Raw genomic sequence first — 19,792 nt, 5'->3', positions numbered from 1 at the left:
GCGGAGACCCCATATTACGCTAGGTCACTTTTGGTCATGAGAAGAATCAAGGTCTTGTAGGAGGAATGTTATCTTGGCTACAAGAATGTGTATGAAGTGGTCAACATAGTCCTTTCTCTTTTTTTTTTTGACATATCACAAATCACACAAGAAACAGCTTGAAGTCAAACTATCAACATGTCTAACAGGTGAGTGAACGATATACGGGCAAGGACAGTGATGATTGTGTATGACCTACTAACGCTGTCTTATGGATGAAATAGTATTAGAGAAGCTACCCATGCTGGAAGCTGGTATAGTGCTTCAGGTGAATAACGATGCTTCACTTCAACTTACTTCAGCTGGACTATACTGACATGAGCGTATGGTCATTTTAGAATCACAACTAAGCCAACAACTTTCATCGAATTTATCCAAAGTCACACCTCTACCTGAACTATCATTTGAGCCACCAATACAAAATGCAAAAGCTATTATCGCACCTCATGCAGGATATAGCTATAGTGGACCAACTGCTGCTTGGGCATATGCTAGTATACCAGTGAATAAGATGTAAGTGTTGCTTGTGAACACCAGTCCTGTTTAATCAAATATCCTTGCTTTCTCCTAAATACCTTAGAAGCAGTATAGTATGGTATTATTGGGTTAATGAGCTCACGCTAATATCATTCGATGACCACACAGAGAACGGATCTTCCTTTTAGGTCCATCACATCATGCTTATTTACCCGGTGTAGCTTTATCTACTTTTGAAGCTTATGAAACACCTATTGGTGATATCAATCTAGATAGAAAGAGTGAGTTAACGTTACTGTAAATCATATACCAAGAAGATCAAACCTCCATTAAATGCCATATCGCCTCCTTGTACAAACAAGATCTAGCAACGCCAAATACATTGTGAGAGTTAATGAAACTGATGTGCTATTTGATGGGTGACATAGCGATCGATGAATTGAAAACTACCGGAATATTTTCTGAAATGAAGAAAACAGTTGATGAAGATGAACATAGTTTGGAAATGCATTTGCCATATATCAGACATGTATTCAAAGAGTAAGTTTGCAAAGTTTCTAGCATGAGTTTCCAGTATATCTCTCTTTCTACGATAAAAGATAGAAACCTACAAACTACCTGTTCAACTCACCCAGACATCAGTTTGATTAGTCGAAAAAGCTAACTCATAACTGCGCGTACAGCAAATCCGACCTCAGCTTAGTACCTATTCTAGTTGGACATCCTACACATGATACATTGACTAAATTAAGTCATGTTTTAGCTAAATACTGGCAAGATGAAGAAACATTCTTTATCATTTCTTCTGATTTTTGTCATTGGTAAGTGACCTTAAAACCTGATAAAAAAACAAAGTAATGTAAAATTGTGTTAACTTTGCATTACCATCCTTCGTTTTTACTTATTTAGGGGAACAAGATTTCAATGTACACCATATTATACAAATGCTCCACCACCTTCAAATCCTGTACCACCTGTTTCAAAAGAAACTTTACCTGCATCATTTGAACCTCCGACATTAATCAAGAAATATTCAGATTCAAATCGAAATTCGGAAATTCCAATTTGGAAATCTATTCAATATATGGATCACGAAGGTATGGATTTATTAAGATATCCAGCTGAATTTGGTGCTGCTGAAAAATGGGAAGCTTATTTGGATAGAACTAAAGTGAGTTAAACTTATCGTCTTGATGATACTCAGCTACTTCCAGAGCGGATCATCGGCTAATATGTGGTTATTATAGAATACTATTTGTGGTAGAAATCCAATTACAGTTTTACTTCATTTAATCCAATACCTCTATATCAATGAATCAGAAGAGGAAAAACCTCACTTCTCATTCGTTAGATATGAACAAAGTAGTAAATGTACGAATGGGAATGATAGTAGTGTTAGTTATGTTAGCGGAGTTTTAAGAGTTCCCAATTAGATAGATTAGTGTGTATATGGGTGAACTTTAATCAGGGGGAGCGAGACAGAACAGAAGAAGTAGTTTTGATAAAGCAATTTGGGATTTGAGGCGAGTTTATTACGGTTTTCAACTTTGGCGATATTTATTGAGCGAGACTAAGTGTTGTATACGTTACGTCTTTCATCGTTCATTGTGATGATCAACTTCCATGTTTATGTATGTTATCCAATCCAAGTGGTTTCTGACTTTCACGGTACTGTTCGTTCAAGCTCGCATAAAATACATGTCAATCCTTATCTCTAATTCCGTATGAAAAGAAATCATTCTAAGGCATCTCTGTATCAATCACTTTGTATCCTTGTACCTGTAGAACGAGTGAAGTGAAGGATTGTCAGCATCTGTTCAACTTTGGGGTCGAATTGTTGGATGACAGTTGTAGCGAAAACTTCCGGTATGAAGGCCTTTGTTATCGATCATTGATACCTTTCTATTCCTAGCGACCAGTGCTCATTCCGTACTGACAACCTCAGTAAGTTGACGAATCGAACTAATACATAATTTCCTTTTCTTTCCAATACTATCATTATATAGTAGATTTCCAATTTCTCCTATCCCTATTCCCATTCTACATTCCTTGACTCATGGCTATATGCTCTAAGAAATCTATTTGAACTCACTTTGTTATCCCTAATCATACCTGCATATTTTTCTGCCAAAACTTTACAATTTTGTAAATGATTTACACCTTCACCTCTATAACATTTTTGTAATTCTTCTCTAACTAATCTAGCTTCCATTGCTTTGATCCATGATTCTCTTATATGTTCATCTTGTGATTTGAGTTTTTCTATTTTAATTCAAATAATTTCCAAAGAATCGAAGTTTTATTCATTGAAGTGCAATCATTTGATTGAATATGAGCATTATTTTATTATTAAACAAATTCATCCGATAGATCATGTTGTTGGAATTTATGATGTTTTGAGAAACGTTCATTCATCATTTGTTTTGATCAATGCAGTTGGTATATTACAACATTGATGAGATGAGATACGATTTATAGTAATTTTATCAGTATGTTACATTTTATCATAATAATTGGTCTAAAGGAAAAGCGAAACGTACGTCTGTATTCTTCCATAGAAGGTGTTGTAGCCATTTTGAGAGATTATCTGGTAGGTATATGTAGATGAGTGTCAGATGAAAGGTTGATATTACGAGCTGTGCGAATGAGGGATGATTCTGTGATGGATTATATGCTGGACTTATGGCTTTATTGATGTACAAAGACACCTTTCTAACGATAACATTAACAGGAAATGAAGCCCAATCTTAACCGCTCAAATGCAAATCAGCGAATCATCAAATGAGCCTGATAACTCACTCTTTTTGAACGAGATAGCGGAATCTGATACTTTCCACACCGAGACCATGTGGTCTGCATCACGTGTTAGTGGAGGCCCGCGCGACTGTTCTCTTAAAGTGGTCCACAAAAGTTGACAAGGATGATGAGATTCTGAATGTGCTATGTTCTAGTAAAATATACGATACATGCGGTTTGGATGCATTTGCGACTACAAATTTGTATTCATGTATCTATTACTTGGTTACAATCCTATCTCTATATATATCGTTCACATCTCATTTCTGTTTCTTTTATCACTTTCTTTCTCACATCTGCATCATCGGCTTTTTATCTTTCTCTTTTTTCAGCTCAATATTTTCCCATCATTCATTTACCTCTTCCACAGCTTCCGTGTCTCATTTCATTTCGCTTATAAAGATTGTTATTCCCTCGCTCGTTTCCCTTATACCAGCACCTTTTTACCATTCATTCTCCTTCTGTATTTATTCTCTTTCTTCCATCATCAACCCTTTACCTATTCAATGTCATACATCAACATATAACATCTATTCTTTGATCGATATAAGAAGTTTTTCCATTCTTTCTTCTTGATCATCTCTTCACTTCGCATTTTATCCAACATCAACATGACTTTTCAGCCTTTCACATCATCACCTTGGACTCCACCTACTTCTCAACCTTCCGGTACATCTATCATCAGTTCCTCATCTGTGTCTCGTCACACTACACCCCCTTCCGAAGGTGTTAGCCCCATAGTTGCTACTCCTCATTCTGGCAACGAGCCTAATTTATGGTCTGACAAGTATAGAAGTCTCTCTACTTCCAACGTAGGTAGTATGAATCATAGCATGGGGAACATGAAGATGGGTTACAATGAGCAGCGAAAAGTGGTAAGTTACAATACTTGTTTATTGATTTACTTACTAAAATTGCGTGCAATCTTGATTCATCATTGACTTTTAATTTTTCTCAAGCTCGGAGATCTCTCGGCTCATCCTAATCATGTTTCTCCCCATGCTCTCGCTTCACCTTTCATGCCTGGTCTCAACAACGGTGCTTGGGGACCCCCTTTGCCCATGAAACCTAGTCAAGGTATTCCTCGAACTCACCATCAGAGTCAACGAAGTGTCAGCTTGGAAGAGGTGAGTCCATATCGTGTAAAACCAGCCGGATGTCGAAGCTCATAGACTCTCGATATAGCGCCTTGCTCAAGCCGAGGAGAAGATACGAGAGTTGACCTTTGAGAATCAAAAGCTGAGAGAAAGAAATTCATTCACTGTAAGTCACCTGAATTCCTGTATCCTTGTATCCGATCTTGATATCACCGCCTACTTTCTGCTTGCCGAGTTCTTGGTTGCTTGCTCGTTTGCTGAATCTGCACCATGAACAGGGTCTCAATACCAACGCTCCATATACCTCTCCCCCTGTCAGCTCTCGTTCTTCAATGATTTTTGACAACATTAACCCCTCGTTCAACAATGCTGGCTACGGTCAAGTCGCTGGTCTCGGTCTTCAACGTTTCGAGGATCCTGAACTATGCCACGATCCCTCTAGATTCTCGAATGGCTCAGATGATCAAGTGAGTAAAAGACCAACCTATTGAATTCTGACTACGCTTCCGTATCGAAAACTGATAAGCTGGCGGTAGCTTGACAGGGCAACTTACTCTGCTCCTCCTCAGCTTATTGGGCCTATTCTTCAAGGTACCTTCAACTTCGCTGATATGTCTAACGAAACTATCCGACCGATTGTCTGGATAATTGCTCATAGATTACCCAAAAGTAGTTCCGAAAGGTGAGCTTCTCATGCCCATCGATTCACACACCATACTAATGCTGGGTGCATCAACAGCTCTGGCTTGAAAGCTTCTGTCAATGCTCTCGCTGTAAGTCATCCTTGCATCAGATGACGCCTTGAGCTGATGTTTCGTTCTGATAGGGGCGAATCGGTCTCCCACGAGCTATGAACCCTTCATGCCCACTCGTCCCATCTATAATCGAATGGGCTAAGCCGCTTTGCTACACTTCTTGCGGTAACTACCTTTGTCAGCAATTGCTAGAGAGGGGTGATTTACGGGATCGAGAAGCGTTTATCCAGGAAATACGGTAAGTGCGATGACAGCGTTTATCAATCAAGCTGATTTTATTCAATGCGGAAACAGAGATGAGATTGTACCGATTGCCAGTAATAAATTTGGTACACATGTTTTATGTAAAGCCATTATGACTCAAGAGCTTGAAGTGAGTCCATAGCAGCCGACCCCACTTAGAAAACTGGCTGATAAATTTCTGTAGACACCTATATCAGACGCTCTTTTACAATTCGGGATTTTCGATTCCATGAGAACTGGAGCTCGAAGGCTTTGGAGAGAGGTGAGTTCGAAAGAGCTGAGATTCTCTGTCATCTCCCGCTCACTGCATCTTCATAGTATCTACAAAAATGTAGACAAGCACGACAATTTGATATCTTTGTTAAGTGAGTATTCAATTAACGTTCTCACGTTCCCCTGCTCACAACTTTCACAGAATCAACGAAGAAATGTCCGGTCGTTGGGCTGAGCTAGCTTGTGTAAATGAGGTGAGCCATATCACAGTGTACATCGAGACAAAGCTAATTGCCTTGCAGCACGGGTCGATTGCTGTTCAACAAGTTTTCGAAGTTTTCGGATCTCAAGAGTTAATGGAACCATGCTTCAAGGAGGTATGTTGCCATTGTCAATAACATAAACCCTCTGCTGACATTTTTACAGATCTTGGCAGACATCGCCCATGTAGCTAATAACCAATTTGGACAGTGAGTAGTAGTCTTGAGAGATAACTTAGTATATGCTAACGCGTTGGTAATCTCACTCAGCTTTGCGATCACAAAGCTTATTGGCTACCCCCAACTCTATCGACGAACTTGCGAAGCGCTTCTCACGTCATATCCACCTGTCGCGGTCACTCATCATGGTGTCAACTTTGCTAAAATCGCTTTGACTGAAGGAGGAAGAGGATCTATAAATAAATATATCGACGCTATCTGCTCTCACGATGATGGGTATGTTTTCGGCTTGTTACAAGTTTCGAATGTCACTAATCACCTTGCTGTATTTACTTAGACAAACCCCTGGTATCGTGGCTATCGCGACTTCATCGATCGGAAAGGCTCATCTCAGTAGGTTATCCGATCATTTCGCGATGTGAAAGCTAACCAAGTATTCGTTATTGTTAGCATTCGTTTTGTCGTGTGTGAGTATAACGTTGCCTTCCTTCTTGCCATGGGCTCATATACTGAAACCTTATGCGATATCCAGCTCACACCCGCAGAGCATGTTCGAGTACGTCAAACCTGCCGAGCTTACAGCACAACCCTCAGAAACTCACAAAGTGGGAATGATCTCCTGCGATCCTTGTAAGTCGGCTGTGAATCTACCAAAAAGTGTGTAATTAGCTGATACAGTGAACACAACAGAGGGTTGATGCAAGCTGTTGGACCAAGAAACCGAGTCGGCAGCAGTTAAGCTTCCTCATCCCGAGTTGTTCAATGCAAAAAAAAAAACATCTCCCTTCCCAGATAGATTCACTTCTATTCAATATACAATTCTCATCATTTTTCCACATCACTAGCATATTCAAAAATCAGCATCATTTGACGTCAATAACGGTTTTCTTCTCATATCCGACTCATAGCATTATAAAGATTATCTAGTCTCAATCATTCCTTGTGCATATACATCATTTCAGCATTTCAATTCATTTCAGTTTAATCACATAGTAAAACGTCAGCATTAACTCAATCAAAAGCAAGAATCAAACCAAAAACAATTTCGTATACACATTTTCATGTCCATTTCTAACGAATATCACTCATAATCAAACTAGGTTCTTATTCACAATCTTTTCCGTATCTCAAAGTAACATGGCCAATTCATATCACAGAAAGAATATCGGGTGATCGGGGACGAGTAAACATATATGTCTTATGCATCATCTTTTAAACATGTCTAGACTAAGCAGTATCAATTTCTGTTGCATCGCGATGAGCCATGACAGGCAACGCTGAGGTTGTACAGAAAATAATGCATGACATGATTAGGTAGTCTTGTGAAGATGAGTGGAGGCAATGCAAAGTATACAACAAATATGGATATGGAGTTCGGGAATGTAATGGTAAAAGAAAAATAGTGAGTAACCTAAATTTGGTTTCTCTTTTTTGAAGTTCTTAAATAAGGTCTCAATAACCATTCTACATCAGCTTCAGTTTGATCAATTGTACCTTGACGAATTTCGTAAGCTGAAAAGGTATTAAATCAGTTCTTTGCGTTCAGATTCAACTGGATATTTATCACCCGTCTATATGGCAATAATAGCGAAAGGAAATGTAACGAAACTCACGTTTAGCTTCAAATCTAGGTCCAACTTCAGCCAATTGTACATCTTTATGACCTGTTTTAGCGAAAACATGATGTCTATATCATATCAAATGAGATGATTAGTTTTTTATAGATTTTTTCAATAAATCCTAGCTGTAGCTCTATTCGTGATTATGATGAACTTACCTAAAAGATATAAAATCATTTTCATTTCTGAAAGTCATAACCCTTTTAGCATCTTCTTTCGGTACTGGAAATAAAGCTTTTATAATTCCAGTTATTCTATTACCTAAATTTGTTGAAAAATTATCAAAAATTAAATTTGGATATTGTTCTGAAACAGTTGAATTTGAATTTGATGAAACATCATGTCTTAATGTAACATTATGTAAAGTCATTGATAATGTTGGTCCATGTGGTAAATGTGATATTATTAAAGCATCAGGTACACCACGATGTTCATGTATAACTAATAAATCTGTTACACCTTGTGAATTACATGCTGTTATCAATTCTTTTATTACTGTGTTACCTCGATTTAATCGATATGAATTTGGGAAAACTAGACGAAGTTCCTACAAAAATTGGGTTCATAATGCTCAGCTTCTAAATCCTGCTTAGATGTCTCGCATAGAAAGGATCTTTGTTGTATTTCCTTCAAAATAACTTACCTTGGAAAACTGTAATAACCTCGATGATGGCGATCTAGAAGTTGTTATAACGATTTTGGGGTCATATGTACCAACTTTAGCATACTCGTCATCGATATGTGAACGTGGGTCTGCAAATACGTCGAAGTTCATATCAGTATGAATCGGTCCAAGCACGACTTTCACCCGATTCCGCCCCCAGTTCTTTTAATAACCTTTCATTAGATCTACTATTTTCTTTTGGCGAACAATCTTTGCTTGAAAGGGTATGTTTCCAAACACACAGGTGTATCTTATTCTCTTTAATCTCTAACTTCCCACCTTCAATCTGTCCACGATCTTTTTAGTCGAATTCCATTCTTATGAGGATTTCCATTTCTGTAACCACCTTATCACAATAAAACATACACGGATGTCCACTTTTAACTCACCAACTTGAGCTTCATCCAAAACCAAATCTTTCCCACCTAAATTCCTAACTTCATTTCTAAGTTCTGTAGGTAATTGTTTCCCCTGTGCTAATAAATCTTTTATCTTTTGTTTCCTCTCGTAAATTGCTCTCTCTTGAGATTCTTGTGATTTCTTGTAAATGTATTCCCTTCGTTCTCTGGTTTGTCGACGGAGCTGAGTATAAGTGAATGGATATTAGTATCTCGATATGATGAAAACGTGTGGGAGGTTTTGAGGTAAGCATAGTAAGGAAGTCAAGAGATAGGTTGGGTGCGGTTTGTCATAACAGAAGGCTTGATGAGAGTGAAGGTGTAAAATTGAATTTCCTTCGCGAGAATCAATGTGTATATGCATAGTAGCACAACAATCAAGAAGATCCTGCTCGTACCTGGGAAAAAGGAAGTAATACTCACCATCTTGGTCTTTCGTAAATAGTCCTAATAGGACTGAAATCAATGTAAAAGGTGAAGCTTCTGAAATGTTGGGCAAAATTTTAATTTGGCTATTTTATTAGCCGGTTATTTCCTCTTGGTTTCACAGTTTGTATACGATTGTATCTTGACCCGGATTGATGTTATATTTATGATGAAGTGAAGATAAAGTTATTCAAGGAATGGAAGTTGAACTCACAACAATTAAAACTTATTCGATAATGATGATGAGGTATACGTCAAGTGGTATTGGTTCAATGATATCAACAATGGTAGTACTACTATGTCAACCAAAAGCGGGAAGTTGAAGCAGTAAAGCAGAGATCTGGGTTGAAATGTTGAAATCAGATAAAGATGCAAGATTACGAGGACCTCAAATTTTACCAACGAGGGTTATATAAGTTACCAAACTAAGTAATGTCCGGAATCAAATGGCGCAAACCTCAAACTCGCACCAGCAGAATTAGGCTCACGTCACTGTTAAAAAGTATTCTGCATGCCTTTAGATGAGGATTATGACGCTGATTTGCGGATGTGATCGATAGTATAACGCTAAAACTGTATTTTGACTTTTGAAAGGGAGCAAGGTACTCTTTTGTATGGAAACACGTTCATAACAAATCAATAAAATCCATTCAATTGAATCTTACAGTATTCATTCACCTTATATCTCTACTCCAACTAAAAGATAACCAAGAAACAAGGTCGTGCGAGCAATCTACATTTTGGCTGTTCTGGTAATCCGTGATTGTTACATCTCATTGATATACTAGACGGGCAAAGATCTTTCAAAGGATACGACATATTAGTTGGCTTTCGAAAACATACAGATAATTAAAGTTGGATAAGGGCGCAAGTGACAGTCGCGTCTAATCAAGATGAGGTCAACTTTACTTGCTGGTTTTATTGGTTTAGCCATAGCAGCTTCGACATCTGCATCAACGTCAGAACAAACTGTACTTGGACCTGCATTACAGAATACAAATACCAATGATCATATACAGAATTCTGTCAAGCCAAAAAGAAGACGTGAGTAGATGTGCATCTTTATTTCTCGTGTTCCACTACATATCCAATCTAGATAAGTGGAATGAGCTAGACTAACATGTCGTTACAGCCCTCAAAGGACGGTTCCTACATATAACGGATATACATCCTGATCCACATTATAAAACCGGAGCAACATTTGATACAGGTTGTCATAGACGATCAAAAGATAAGAAGAAGGGTAAAAAAGGGAAGGGAAAAGATGTAGATTATTCAGAAGAGGATGGCCAAGACATTGAAGATGAAATCGAGATCAAAGGGAAAGATAAGGATAAAGATGGAGTTGATTTGGCTGGTAAATGGGGTACAGCTGTATCGTAAGTTGCTGGAGGATTTTCTAGATTTTCGGAAAGTATAGCTAATGATGTTTCGCTCTATAATAGGAAATGTGATACGCCAATGTCATTAGTTAACATAACGTTTGATTGGTTGAAGAAAGAATGGAGGGATGAGATTGATTTTATAGTGTGGACCGGTGATAATGCGAGGTAAGTGGTTTATCGCAAAATAGCATTGACAGAAACAATCTCACAATCCATCTGTCTGATTCTTCACTTCTTTTCTCTTACTCTGCCGTCATTGTTGAGACGATACAACCGCTGACAGCTTATCCCTGCCTTAGACACGATATAGATCGTTCCTTACCACGTACTACGAATGAAATCTTCAAGCTGAATAGAATGGTTGTCTCAAGAATGTTAGATGCATTCGGGACGGATATACCTATAGTACCGAGTATAGGTAATAACGATATTTGGCCTCATAACGTCATGGCCGCCGGACCTAGTAGATTAACTGAAGAGTTCTTACGGTAAGCTCTATTGTTGTCCGTAACTTGGGTATAATGCTAAATATGGGTGTGTTTACAGTATATGGAGTAAATTCATCCCACCTGATTTCTCACACGTATTTGAGCGAGGTGCATACTTTTCAGCAGAAGTCATTCCCGACAGACTAGCTGTGATTTCCCTCAACACGCTGTTCTGGTATGATTCCAATACTTGTGAGTTACCATCCTCTCCCGGATCTGAATAGATTTAGCTAATCATCATCGTAGTGGTCGATGGGTGTGCGGACCATACCAACGATCCAGGTGCATTACAAATGGATTGGCTCGATGTTCAATTAGCTGGATTTAGAGATAGAGGTATGCAAGTCTGGTTAACTGGTCATGTACCGCCTCATATGGGTTATTATTACGATAACTGCTGTAAGTGTATTTTTTGTGCGTATCGACGATGTACTGAGTCTTGGGATATAGATCTTAGGTATGGTGATTTAGCATTAAGATATCAAGATACCATTGTCGGCCATCTGTTCGGACACATGTAAGTGGTTCTAGCTGGGCAATGATTGGGCTTGAACCAATATTTTATTTAGGAATATCGACCACTTCTTCTTCATCGATGTAGACGAGTTAGAGTCAACGCCAGTGTCAAGGAAATCAAAAGTCAAATCGAAGAAGAACTTTGCCCCTTTAACAGCAAACCTCTCTTCTCTCCCCTCTTTCGAATCGATGTTAGCTCCAAATGGACCTGTCGGCATATTTGGCGCAGGTGACACGTTAAAAGATGAATTGAAGAAAGATTTCGAAGATATGCCTGACGGGAAGGATCTGAAATTGAAGGACTATGTGGCTATTAATGTTGCTGCTAGTGTTATTCCAACCTACTTGCCTGGGGTAAGGGTGTTTACGTGAGTGATTTCATGTATCATATCGGAATGAGGCTGATGAATTGTATAGCTATAACATTTCTGGTTTAGGTGAAGAGGTAAACGAAGATGCATTCTACAAACCTCATCAATTATCTGAGGATATCGACGAAGAGGACGATGAGGAAGAGGAGGATGACGAGGACAACGCTATTGAGGTTTTGAAGAAGAACCGTAGACCAGGACATAGGCATGATAAAAAACGAAAGAAGGGAGATTGTAAAAAGAAAGAAAATGAAGATAAACCACATTGTGTATTTAGAAGATTACCTAGATATTATGACAAAAATTCACCTTCAAGATCAAATAGAGCTTTAACTCCTTTGGGATATACACAATTCTACTTGCCAAAAATCAATAAACAAAGTAATGAACCTCCTCAATGGGAAATTGAATATACAACATATAAAAAGGATGTTTTGGTTCCACATCCTTCCAACCTCACTGCTCAAAGTCAAAAATGGAACCAACCCCCACCTATACCATTAAATCTTCTACCTGAGTATAATTCAGATCAATCGGTAACTGCTAGCAAAGATAAGTTAGAGAAGGCTCTTAAGAAAATCACACCTTGGAGAATGTCGGATTTGACCATACCAAATTATATAAAATTAAGTAGAAAATTAGTCGGTGATAAAGGAATGTGGGACAAATTCCAAGAAATAATGTAAGTAATGCTCTAATATCATCGTCATCCAAGAATGTCGTTTCACATCACTCCTACACTTCCGTTATACCGTTTTCTTTAGATACCGTGCTAATTTCTGCTCCATCACCTCCAGGTTTGTATCGTCGAATGCGAATTAAGCGGTATCTTCTGCTTTGCCGTCTATAATCATCACTATAACCTCACAACATATAACCATTTTTCAGCATTTTATCTCATATCATCATACCAGTCCTTCACAGCCTAGTTGTATAAAGTCAAATTAATGCATAGTCATTTGTCATATGATGTATGGTATCATTGAATACGGATTGTGCCAATAAAGCGCTAACTGGGTTGATCCGAGGGAGATCTACTTCTACATCAAGTTGTCTAATGCGTTATATAATATCAATCTACTAGACTACTACATACGACCCATTCACCTTGAGCTGTCCCTCAGATCGATTGACTCGCATTTTCAAAGACAGATCTCATAACAGCATCAAAAGCATTAATGAATCTATGTGAACAAGTTTCACATCCAATCGACTCATGAATACTTTCTTCAATCTTTCCATTCATCGATGTATAGCCATATTGTCTTGCTATTGAAGAAGCTGAATCTGATGCTATTGATCTTAACAATTTGAAATTACCTTTTGATAATATGAAACCTTGACATCCTCTTGAAAATCTTTTCTTACATCTTGAACCAAATCCATCTAATTTTATATTAACTCCATTTAAATCTGAACAAAATGATTTATATAATAAATTATATTTTAAATTCCATTCTTCATGTAAGTTCTCCAACTTTTTCAGATAATCAGGTTTATAAGATTTCAATATGTTTGATAGATTCATAGGAATCGGTTGATCTAGATATTCTGAATTTATAGTTAATCTTGAATATTTTTTGCATGATTGTAAATCATTTTTCAAAGCGAATGCTGTATACATCACTAAAGAAGATGAATTCAATTTTATAAGTATTGATGTAAATGAGTTAAAAAATCTACTAATGCCATAATCATCAGCGACTTTAATTGATTCAGGTAAGAATTTGATTAGCATTAAAGGATTAGTCGGTGTTGTGGAATCCGTAAATCTTTCAGGTTGTAATAGAGTAGTTAATATCAATGTTACTGAATTTGAGTCTGCTTTTTCCCATTTAATAGTCTGTACATCGTATTTCCCACTTTTAATGGTAGGCTGGACCCTATGGCTCAGTTGGGATGACAAACCTTTGACCGATTGAATCGAAAGATAATAACCTATATTATCATTTGACCTGATCATCATTTGAGGTTTAGTTGGATCATGAGGGAAATAAGGATGGATATGTGGAGAAATATCGCTCTCCTCTGGTAGCTGGACACTCGATCCTACAGGTGGTTCAGACATATGTGGTGGTAGTTGTCTAACAGGTAAAGGGTATCGTAACGTAGATGTTGAAGGGATAGTACAGAATTCAGAAATGGGTTTCGATGGTAGATTGTTAAACGATGTGGAAGAGGATGGGGCTAATTATAAAATACCCATATCGTCAATAGGTGACCTTCTTCTTGAGTCATCGAAAAACATTCTCAAAGCTCACTATGCCAGGTAGATGATGAAGGAAACCCATTACTCCAACCGGGTATCTTCTCTTGAAAGGGGCTTTTCAATTGACGACTCGCAAGAGGAAAGGAGGTGTTCAACGTGGATCGAGAAACATCAGTATTTGGGATCTCATGATTTTCTGGTATTATGTTTCCTGTAGAACCATTCTTGTCAATCTTGTTTGCTGTTTTATTGTCTACTCCTTCGCAGTATTGTTGAAGGGAAAAAATTGCTTACTTTTCCAACGTTCGATCGAACTATTGTTATCTGTGGATTGTTCACAATGATCTATTCTGTCCCAGCCTGACATTATGAATGACATTCGTTAATCCTTGTAGAAGTGATAAATTAGGTATAAATTCTTGGATTTGAATGAAATGAATGCAAAACGAAAAAGGAAAGAAGGAAAATGAGGAAGGAGTTTTAAAGTAATACTCTAATTGTATACCGACAAGTCTTTCGACAATGTGAGCTTCTGTAAGCTGATCAAGAAATCGATATTGCAAAAATACAATCAACTGGTCCAAGCATAGCTCATGTTTAGTATGATGTAATAGTCAAAGCGATTCCATATACCAGCATGATTACAAAATCAATGAAAGAATTGCTCGGACCACCATAACTTGATCGTTATCTGTGTCCAAAGCAAATCGTATAATTTGTGATAATTTATGTCGTATAGATAGCTAAATTTAGATCTCGATGTATACAGTGTATGACACTGTTGCGGAAGTAAATATTTGTGGTTAAAACTTTATATCGTACGTTATCTCTTTCTATACTTTACCTGTGCAACTCGTTTATTGTGGATGGGAGATTGTTTTTTACTTTGGAAGATCACCTAATCGATCTTATTTAAACGAATTGCACAGATAAAATACCAAGAGAGATAACGAGCGATAAAAACATTTGACCACACCTAATTTTATTTTTTAACCAAAATTACATCTTCTGACCTGCGTAAACAGTCCCCTAGGTATAAGGTTACTGGAAGTAATGCGATAGAAATAGTAAATAGTAAGTGGAACCCAAACAATGAACCACCTGCTAAAGCAGAGTTGGCGGTATTCCACCTAGTTGCGAGAAGCAACGATATTTGCCCAGCAACCAACCTGGAAGACGCCTATTATTCAACTTCAGTTACAATTCCAAGACCTCAAGATCCGCGGAAAACAGTGGACCCATAATGGCAGGAGTTTGACGTCTTCAAGACCCGTGAGAGGTAACCCATCTGGTCCTAAGGAGAAATGACTTCTTCTGATGCACCAGAATTGGGTTTCCCGTCTAATGACATCTATACAATTTTCTCTAAGGACTTTCAAGTAGCTATCCCACTATTTCTTTTTGCAAATGATCTTCGGCACCACCAAAAACTAAACCAGCTGTATATCTTTGTTGAGTTTTTAACACCCGATTTACAGCTTGCTCGACTCGGTCATCTAAACTAGGTCGACCTTTACCCTTCTTGTTCCCACTTTCACGTTTTCGTTCTGAAGATCTGCACCAAAACGTCCACGTAATCAAGCTTCAACTACTACTACTGCATCAAGTAGTACAGCTTCAAGTAATGAAGCATCAAGTCTCCAACCTCAAACAGATTACACTGAAGACGACGAGGAAGCTTTTGTTTCGACTTCTGAGCTTTTGCTGAATTGCCCTCAGATGATAGAACTAGGCTTGTTGGTCCTTCAAGACAAAATCCAATTGCTATTAGACCTCAATTTACAAGCTTGTCATCCAGCCAACCCAAGGATAACAGCCCAGACATCTCCGAAAAGATTACCAATGAGTTAGATAACTTGTTTATCGAAAGTCCAGATAGCTTTCTGGATGGTCTAAGAGCAAGAAGTGAAGTCGTACCTCTTGTTATGCTTATCGAACAGGAGTAGATCGTTATCTTGGTTGGGTTGAAGAGGTTGACGTTGGGCGGAGGCCTCACTCCGTCTGAGAACAGCAGGTAGTCGTAAGACTCGACAGATGTTGATGTAGTCCTTAAAACCGTTGAACATTGGTGTTGCGGTAACACCAATAACAGCTCTACTCTGTTGCACGAGACGTTGGATGGCGATCGCGATGTCCGTTTCAGGGTTCCGGACTTCAGCAACTTCGTCGGCAAAGATTAGACCATATGTTCTAGCTGGGCTGAAGGCGGGACGATTATAAAAATCTTCAGTTCTGGCGGTTACGTTGATAGCGAATGGAGAGTTTCTAGCTTCGGTGGCTAATCGATGATAGATCGTACAGATGAATAGGTTCCCGACACAAGACATGAAACTACGCATCGAAGAGCAGGAAACGAAGAAGCTTTTGGATTGTTAAGCGATTCGAGAATTTGACAGAATAACTTGGCGATATCGTCTGTAGCTGATCCAGGAAATTCCATTAGATTTGAGAGTTGATTGATCCATATTGGTTCCCGACACAAGATTTGGACCAGCGCAATAGCATAACAATCCAATCCGGTATTGATGATACCGGTTGGAACAATTGCTGCCTTATTTTGTTTCCTAGGTGGTGAAAGTGTACTGATCCGTTTTCTGGGTGCTTTGGATCGGTATGGGTGCAGTGGTTGAATGTTTGCCAGTCGACCTTGAAGTGCAGGCGATTCGGACGAATGCTCCTAGTGTTCAACATCGTATCTCCTACCAATTGGAGAAACATCTCGACTTCGTTTCGTACCTCTGGATGGTACAAGTCGTGGTGGGATGTCATCGGGATCCTTCTGTGGATAATCTTGTAATCTTAAGCTGAAAAAAATTCACATTCTCAATTACGTCGTCTTTCCAGTAAGACTTCAAATCCTCTAGCTCCTTATGCAATTGATTCATATGTTCGCTATCGTCGACTATTCGATTGGTGGAAGCCCAAAAATCAAGACATTCTTGGATATCTTTAGACTCAATCTTGTTGAGATTTTTGATTACAGCATGCTTTTTCATGCATGTGCGGCTTCCTTCCGCCATGTGCGAGTTGATGATGGTGTTATCTGAAATGAGGAGGTGTATAAATTCCATAAATGAGCTCAACACTTCATACGATGATAATGGGATTCATAAGAGAATCCCCGGGTTTGGACGTGTTGGTGTCGTCCTTAGCGGTCTCTGCATTATAAATCTTGTTTGCAGCGGCAATTGTCTTGGTGTCCCAAGCAGATCTACAATTGGCACAAAGCACTGGTTTACGTTTGGCAACCTCAAATTCAGCATGATCTGTAGCGCATTGTAGACAATAGGCTGAGGTGTATTTGGGGAAATGTTACCGGTTCCAAATTGATCATTTCTTCTAAGTATCTAATTTATTTTTACCGAGTACCTAATATATACACCGAAGATTCTAATAACTGTTAATTATTGCCTACCGCAGGAGTAGAAAGTCCAAGTGGACTGGACTACCTCTTCTAAAGCAATTCTGTACACTATACCTTTGACGAAATATTGCAGATTCATTCTGTTAGTACACTCACTATAGACTTCCAACTTAAGTTAGTCCCTTTACTACTGCTTCTCTCGACCTAGATACTACGTATAAGGGTTCTGGGTTAAAGGATTAGGTGGGATTGAGAAATGTGTGATGTGAGTTGGCAGGACAGGTGTAATTTTGCTGTTGATGAAAGCGATAGAAAGAGAAAGATAATTAACAAGAAGCGCAAAATAGGAGTGTATAAATACTGTATAATGAGAAGGAAGAAAGGTGAACTCGAACGAAGCGAGATAGAACTAGGCATGTCAAGAGTCAGTGAGGGAAGGATAACAAAGAGATAAAGCATATGGAACACGACTTACAAAGGATGGTCTATGATCATAGCGATTGGTTTGACACACAATAAGGGCATTTAAAAGGTACTCAAACTAGATGTGAACCCTCATTTCGTTGATGCCGGGCGAGAACAGTTCATTTATCGTTGTTCGGATCACGAATCGTCCACATACAAATAATTTCGGACGGACTATCAAAGCTCCCTGTTTCATATTTAGTTTATCGAGGATTCATCATTAGGATCCGAGCTATCCGATTCTCTTCATTGTAGAAACTGTATGAAAGATCAAGGGCGTTCAGCCATATCCGATTTGATCGGAAGGAGTACTCACACATGCATGTAAGCGCGAAGGGCACTACATCCTTTGAGCATCTACTCTGATCTACGGGCGCCCGTATGACAACATACAGTATATAAAACAAACACACGAGCCATGTTATCAATTAGATCATCATCGTGATGGGAAGTAGTGGCGGTTCAGTCTACGTGATCCAATCGCTCTCGTCAATCTTCTCGGTTGTTCTATGTCGAGTTGATAGAGTACAAACCATTCCGAGAGTGCATTCATCGACCTATAAGCTAAATGTTCATGGTATATATACGCAAAGATATGCATCTATCAGGTAGCAAGACATGAATAATTCGAAGCGCTATCAACTCGACATGATAGAACGCGTTTCAGATTTGCCTCCACCTCCACCTGCATTCGAGGCGCGTCCCTGAAAAAAAGTTCCGAGACTGACCCTACATCTTAAATGAAGGTGGCGTTAACATACCTCCTGAAATCCTTCACATCCTCATCTTTTACCGACTTCCTATCGATGTATTCAAGCCTAATTCACATTATGCACCTTATTTCCAAGTCGCTATTGCGGTTTTATGCATTAATCCTTCCCACCAGCCAAATATACTTACCTTATCTTGTGTATATCATCCCTTCACTTAAGGATGGACGCAGGTTAGACTTCCGCCCATAGCACGGCGACCCATGGTCCATAAGGGGGCGGTCTATCCTTGTGCTGGCTTCGGCTGGTTCAAAGGTTAAATATTTAGATCTGTCCGGGTAGTCCTTTCGAGGGCGACCCGGCTACCCTTTTGTTTCTTTTTGTACTGTCTAATAACACCTAATCGACAAGATTCAATCAGAAACTTATCCGACGAACTTCCTTTATTGCGACACTCCAGCCGACAACGATGTTCGACTGCCAATGATGTAAACGCGTGGATATAAAATCATCAAGCATATACATATACGTACACGTATGCGTATTTACTGAAACATGCAATCAGTATGAATACTATTCAGCTGCGGCAGTTTTCATACGACCGGGAGGGATGGAAGGACCGCAGAGAAAGGTCATACATTCGATCGTGACAGAGTGAGAGATTGTTGGGTCATATTGATAAGCTCACACCTCTGGTTGTTTGGACAGAAATCCCCAATGTACACCGGATATCTAGTGTCGAGAACCTAATACCCTTTTGAGAAGCTGTGGTACGTCCGCATCATCAGTCTAATATGTGTATTCTTCGAATCACAGGTGATGACTCGCTCGAGATGGCGCAGATCAACGACCAATAAGAGCAGACCTGCTTCACCTAGATTTGCCAACAGTTCCATGTTTCTGTCACGACTCCGATACTTAAACAATTCTTCGATCTTTCGTAATCTTGTATTTGCAGGACTTCACCTATCTTGAGCAACTCATAACGGCTTATCTCAAAACATCCCGTCCTTTAAATCGTTTCGCCACAGTATAGTATCTCATGGACCTATGATGTTTCCAATACCGTATCAGAGATGTACGCTGGCACCATCATCTGCCCCCCAAGAACTGCATA

The 19,792-nt window shown here is 38.9% G+C and overlaps 7 protein-coding genes across 7 annotated transcripts; 3 read left to right on the top strand and 4 right to left on the bottom strand.

Annotated features, from left to right (window-relative positions):
- Positions 1 to 177: 177 nt before the first annotated feature.
- L201_008009 (AmmeMemoRadiSam system protein B) lies at positions 178 to 1,949 on the top strand (the record flags this gene model as incomplete). The annotated part of the gene is made up of 8 exons (XM_066223710.1): positions 178 to 188; positions 264 to 307; positions 378 to 552; positions 685 to 797; positions 945 to 1,056; positions 1,200 to 1,337; positions 1,426 to 1,687; positions 1,764 to 1,949. 8 exons carry the CDS (start codon positions 178 to 180, stop codon positions 1,947 to 1,949), a joined length of 1,041 nt encoding a protein of 346 aa, XP_066079807.1.
- Positions 1,950 to 2,256: 307 nt separating this feature from the next.
- Positions 2,257 to 3,090, bottom strand: L201_008008 (uncharacterized protein; the record flags this gene model as incomplete). Its single annotated transcript, XM_066223709.1, has 3 exons — positions 2,257 to 2,295; positions 2,609 to 2,778; positions 3,057 to 3,090. The coding sequence occupies 3 exons, from the start codon at positions 3,088 to 3,090 to the stop codon at positions 2,257 to 2,259; spliced, it is 243 nt and encodes an 80-aa protein (XP_066079806.1).
- An 833-nt stretch (positions 3,091 to 3,923) lies between these two features.
- L201_008007 (uncharacterized protein) lies at positions 3,924 to 6,799 on the top strand (the record flags this gene model as incomplete). The annotated part of the gene is made up of 18 exons (XM_066223708.1): positions 3,924 to 4,187; positions 4,272 to 4,439; positions 4,498 to 4,575; positions 4,688 to 4,876; positions 4,946 to 5,091; positions 5,149 to 5,182; positions 5,236 to 5,402; positions 5,459 to 5,537; positions 5,592 to 5,669; positions 5,726 to 5,772; positions 5,823 to 5,874; positions 5,923 to 5,997; positions 6,047 to 6,090; positions 6,151 to 6,336; positions 6,398 to 6,453; positions 6,511 to 6,527; positions 6,593 to 6,690; positions 6,751 to 6,799. 18 exons carry the CDS (start codon positions 3,924 to 3,926, stop codon positions 6,797 to 6,799), a joined length of 1,827 nt encoding a protein of 608 aa, XP_066079805.1.
- Positions 6,800 to 7,471: 672 nt separating this feature from the next.
- Positions 7,472 to 9,167, bottom strand: L201_008006 (uncharacterized protein; the record flags this gene model as incomplete). The annotated part of the gene is made up of 6 exons (XM_066223707.1): positions 7,472 to 7,572; positions 7,674 to 7,747; positions 7,838 to 8,226; positions 8,323 to 8,432; positions 8,733 to 8,925; positions 9,165 to 9,167. The coding sequence occupies 6 exons, from the start codon at positions 9,165 to 9,167 to the stop codon at positions 7,472 to 7,474; spliced, it is 870 nt and encodes a 289-aa protein (XP_066079804.1).
- An 893-nt stretch (positions 9,168 to 10,060) lies between these two features.
- On the top strand, positions 10,061 to 12,613 carry L201_008005 (uncharacterized protein; the record flags this gene model as incomplete). The annotated part of the gene is made up of 9 exons (XM_066223706.1): positions 10,061 to 10,211; positions 10,300 to 10,546; positions 10,613 to 10,717; positions 10,852 to 11,040; positions 11,099 to 11,232; positions 11,287 to 11,439; positions 11,491 to 11,557; positions 11,610 to 11,924; positions 11,974 to 12,613. The coding sequence occupies 9 exons, from the start codon at positions 10,061 to 10,063 to the stop codon at positions 12,611 to 12,613; spliced, it is 2,001 nt and encodes a 666-aa protein (XP_066079803.1).
- A 434-nt stretch (positions 12,614 to 13,047) lies between these two features.
- Positions 13,048 to 14,503, bottom strand: L201_008004 (uncharacterized protein; the record flags this gene model as incomplete). Its single annotated transcript, XM_066223705.1, has 3 exons — positions 13,048 to 14,114; positions 14,189 to 14,347; positions 14,431 to 14,503. The coding sequence occupies 3 exons, from the start codon at positions 14,501 to 14,503 to the stop codon at positions 13,048 to 13,050; spliced, it is 1,299 nt and encodes a 432-aa protein (XP_066079802.1).
- Positions 14,504 to 15,519: 1,016 nt separating this feature from the next.
- L201_008003 (uncharacterized protein) lies at positions 15,520 to 16,463 on the bottom strand (the record flags this gene model as incomplete). Its single annotated transcript, XM_066223704.1, has 2 exons — positions 15,520 to 15,691; positions 16,054 to 16,463. The coding sequence occupies 2 exons, from the start codon at positions 16,461 to 16,463 to the stop codon at positions 15,520 to 15,522; spliced, it is 582 nt and encodes a 193-aa protein (XP_066079801.1).
- Positions 16,464 to 19,792: the final 3,329 nt, after the last annotated feature.

This window comes from Kwoniella dendrophila, chromosome 11 (assembly GCF_036810415.1).
Source record: "Kwoniella dendrophila CBS 6074 chromosome 11, complete sequence".
Classification (NCBI taxonomy): domain Eukaryota; kingdom Fungi; phylum Basidiomycota; class Tremellomycetes; order Tremellales; family Cryptococcaceae; genus Kwoniella; species Kwoniella dendrophila.
The sequence above is the reverse complement of the archived record's forward strand: the minus strand, read 5'-3'. Positions and strand labels throughout refer to the sequence as shown.